The sequence below is a fragment of the Salvia miltiorrhiza genome, chromosome 8, assembly GCF_028751815.1.
Source record: "Salvia miltiorrhiza cultivar Shanhuang (shh) chromosome 8, IMPLAD_Smil_shh, whole genome shotgun sequence".
Taxonomy (NCBI): Eukaryota; Viridiplantae; Streptophyta; class Magnoliopsida; order Lamiales; family Lamiaceae; genus Salvia; species Salvia miltiorrhiza.
In genome coordinates this window covers 30,406,224-30,410,489 of record NC_080394.1, presented here as the reverse complement: position 1 = coordinate 30,410,489, position 4,266 = coordinate 30,406,224, and the positions used below count along the sequence as shown (strand labels likewise).

The 4,266-nt window shown below is 36.4% G+C and overlaps 1 protein-coding gene across 1 annotated transcript; it reads left to right on the top strand.

Moving 5' to 3' along the window:
• Positions 1-1,861: 1,861 nt before the first annotated feature.
• On the top strand, positions 1,862-2,338 carry LOC130998306 (uncharacterized). The gene has a single exon (XM_057923736.1). It carries the CDS (start codon positions 1,862-1,864, stop codon positions 2,336-2,338), a length of 477 nt encoding a protein of 158 aa, XP_057779719.1.
• Positions 2,339-4,266: the final 1,928 nt, after the last annotated feature.

Sequence of the window (4,266 nt, the reverse complement as noted above, 5' to 3'; positions counted from 1 at the left end):
ATTAGAGATTTAATAACAAATGATGGTGATAATGATGATTATGCATCTATCAATATACTTTAATATATATTGCTTAAATCATATGAAGTTCCAACAAGAGACAATATTTCAAACAGTTATCGATCCTATTCTAACAACATCCACGATAATTTTTATTTGAAAGAACGAGCAATAATTGTTCCTACCCATATTTTATGGATCATATAATATTAATAAGTAATTTTAAATATAAAAAATACTTTAAAATAATATTTATTGTTAAAAAAATATTATCTCTTATGCATCGCACGGGAGCAAAACTATTTTAGATAAATAATTGTACAATTTATAAGATAAATTAAGTTTGTGGTGATGACATCTTCATACGGGACCCTCTCATATAAAATTTGACTCGTGATATTTATGTCGCACAAAAAAATATATTATCTTATACATTTTGAATTTATTCTTATTAATGTACCATCAGTCCATCACTATTTTATATATCAAATTATAAAATTTGAAAATATAATATTCGTGCCTCACACAAAAATAATTATTAAAACTTTGAATCAACTAGAAAATAATTATAGTTTTTTCAGTTTTTTAATTTGGGGAAAGTGAGTGGTGGGGTTTGAACCTTAGATTTCACTGTTTACATATAGAAGTTTGTTGTCACATTGGGGACAAAAAATAATTATAGTTTTTTTTACGTTGGGTGAGGAAAAGTTGTGGAGTTTGATTCCTGACCCTCACTGTTCGTAGACAGGAGTTCGCAACATTTGGTGTCCTCTTGGGAACAAAAATAATTATAATTAAGACTTAAAACTTGAACCAAGTAATTAATAATTAATTACTCCCTCTGTCCCACTCCAATAGGTTCGTTTTCTTTTTTGAGATGTCACACTTCAATAGGTTCATTTTCCATTTTAAGTAAAAAAAAGTGTACTTAATTGATGTGGATCACACCACTTTTCTACTAAAAAATAAGTTTTCTTAATCTCCGTGCCCAAAAAAAGTGAGCCTATTGAAATGGGACGGCTATCACATAACAGGAAATGATTGTACCTTAAAATTTGGGATGTTCTATTTACTATTGCATTTTTTTAAGCATTACCTTTTTTATATCGTACCTTACGTTCTATTTATTATTGCATTTATTTTATTTTATTTGAAAGTATCATCTTTAATTTATCACTCTTAACATCTTGTTTGACACAAAGCACGATCCTTTACAAATCGAAAGCTCGAGATATTATAGTGATTTACATGAGAGTGCACATTTTGCTATTTTTTCCAGAATGTGCTCATTTTTCATTGTCCACTCATAATACCGTCGTTTTTCACTTACGGACACATTATTAACTAAAATAATGCAAATAATGTGAGTTTCTTTTTTCATTATCCAAAATATGCATACACTATTCTTTTTTTTTCTTTTTTTCTTTTTTTTTTTTTTTACTTTGAGGGAGGGGAAGCGGTAGGGTACGTTTGATCCTTGGACTTCACTATTCGTAGATAGAAGTTCGCACCGCTTAATGTCCCATTGTGGACCATACAGTATTCTTTTGGAACGATGAAAAAGTATGAAATTAAAATGATATATTCAGTGAATGAAGTCTCCACCAAATATAATTAATGAAAATTTAAAAAAAAAACGATTCTTGCTCATTTGGGAGTGTATATCTGTGGAAGGGATATAGCTTTAAATAAGTAAGCAAACAATTGATGGGATCATAATTGTAATCCCAAATCTATACTTTCCATGGAAAAATCACGTGTGGATGTGGTTTTGCAGCGCTTGTCTCCTATATAAAGCGTGACAAATTAACCATTTCATTTCAAGACGCACAAAATAAGTTGATTAATTTGGTGAGTGAAGATGGTGAGATTTCAAATTATGGTGTTGGCAATTCTTCTGCAATCATTCCTCTTCACAGGATATGCCTTCACCACTAATCGGAAAATTATAGTGGGCCAGCTCCCCAAGGGGGTGCCCATTCCGCCGTCAGCCCCCTCCAACAGAACCAGCTGGTATCCGCCGCCTCCGCCACACCGCCGCACCGAAGAATCGAAGATTGTGATCGGCCAGCTTCCAAAGGGGGTGCCCATTCCGCCGTCGGGCCCCTCCAATAGGACCAGCTGGTATCCGCCGCCTCCACCACAAGCCACCGAAGAGTCTAAGATTGTGATCGGCCAACTTCCAAAGGGGGTGCCGATTCCGCCGTCTGGCCCTTCGAACAGGACCAGCTGGTATCCGCCACCTCCGCCACACCGCCGCCCTGAAGAGTCCAAGATTGTAATCGGCGAGCTTCCAAAGGGGCCGATTCCGCCGTCCGGCCCCTCCAATAACCAGTGATAAATGCTCCATCTTAGTTAATCTTTATCCGTGATTTTATGCTATTAATTACGGATAAAATAAGCATGTAACAACTTGCATGGTTTAAATTTGCGATTATGGAATGGTGAATCATGCAATATAAATGTGAAGATACTCCATAATTAATTATATTTATCTATGCATGTGCAAACATCAACTAAATCAAGCGAGATATATAATTGAATTAAAAAAAAAGGAAATAAGATTAAGCCCACGTTTGGTTGGGTGTTTTTAGAGGTTGGAAAGGGAATCAAGTAATTGAATTCATTACTTGTTGTTTGGTTTGGGTAATGAGATAATCATTACCCTTACTTAAGGGTAACCCAATCACCTAATTTGTTACCCCTCAAAATAAAGGGGAAACAAAAGAAAGGGATTCCCTTACTAATGATTCATTTCCATTGTTAAACCAAACACTCAATAAAAGTAATGGTTATTGTTATCATTCCACTCCTTTATTTGATTCCATTCCCTTTCCATTCCTCTACTTGAACCAAACGAGCACTAAGTGGCATTCAATGTAATGATCCAAATCCAAGTATGATGACGATCGACCGCCAAAAGAAGCATGAGTACATGTTAATTTGTTCTTCGCAAAAATATTAAAGAATGATTTTCTCATATTTAAAAATTTGGCATCTATAAGAATTTGAAATGGATCTACTTAACACGTATCAAAAGTGTAATTATAACTGAATATAGGTGTTTGCTTGATGTAACCGGTTTTCAATTGAACTAGTTCATTTTCAACCTCGCTATCCATATACGTTTGAAATATTTTTCAGAGTTTTAGATGTTGATGAAATTGAATTTTATTGACACAAAAAGAAAACAAAAACCTAAAAACTCAATGGAAGCACAATAATGCTAGCTAAAGCGTCGAGCCTCATCAAAACCTTACCAGCGAAAATCCAAGAGAAAAAATATCGTATAAGGGAAAAGAGTTCTCGTTTATTACAAGAGAAAAGCCAAAAAAAAGAACGGGGAAAGAGAGAGGTCTCGCCGCTGATAGAACAGACGGCAAGACGGAAGGTACCAACCCAATGGACTTCGATCAAGCCGAGGCCACGATCCAGCTCACCGGGATGCCTGAAAAATCCCCGGCTTGACACTCTGAACCCATGCTCAAGCCAAATGACCGGCATCTTCATTCCAGAAGCAAGCGTGAGCCACCAAAAACCATAAACAAAACCAAAAGCTCCGTCCCACGGTGAACGGCCACCATGCCTCGAATCAAGCCACGGTTCGCGCAAAAGAGGGTGTATAAATGTCATCGTGCACTAGCTGAATAATCTTCGAGATGACATGATGCCATAAGCCTTCCTTAGGCAAGCGGGAAGCAAGGAAATCTGCCACACGGTTGCCTTCGCGATAAATATGGAATATGAGGATGTTGAGAGGGGAGGTGCGATCCAAGATTTTATTCCACTGACTCTTAAAGTGCCAAGGCACCGTAAAGGCCCGAGAGGACATGAGATTGACCGCGTACATGGAATCCGACTCGATCCAGATATTGTCCCAATTCAAGGCGACCGATCTCTCGAGGGCAATGATGAGGGCGTAAAGTTCCGCTTCAGAGTTTTAGATGCTAAATATTAAGAAATAGCAAAACTGGTTTTTTTTATTCAAAAAAAAAAATATACTGTCAAGACTTTAATTTTGTCCTAATCGGTTTTGATTTCTTAAACCAATCATCTATGTATATGATCTTTTCTATTTTTTCGATCTACGGTGACTTGAAACCCAACCTACTAATTTGAAGAAGGGTTAAGTATCAAATTCACCCCTAATATTGACACCTTTTTTTGGAATTTCAATCCAGCCCGAAACCCGTGGGCTGGCCCGATTAACCCGTCAATCCGAGAGGGTTAGGGTTAAAAATTTTCAACTCGATAAAAATTACAACC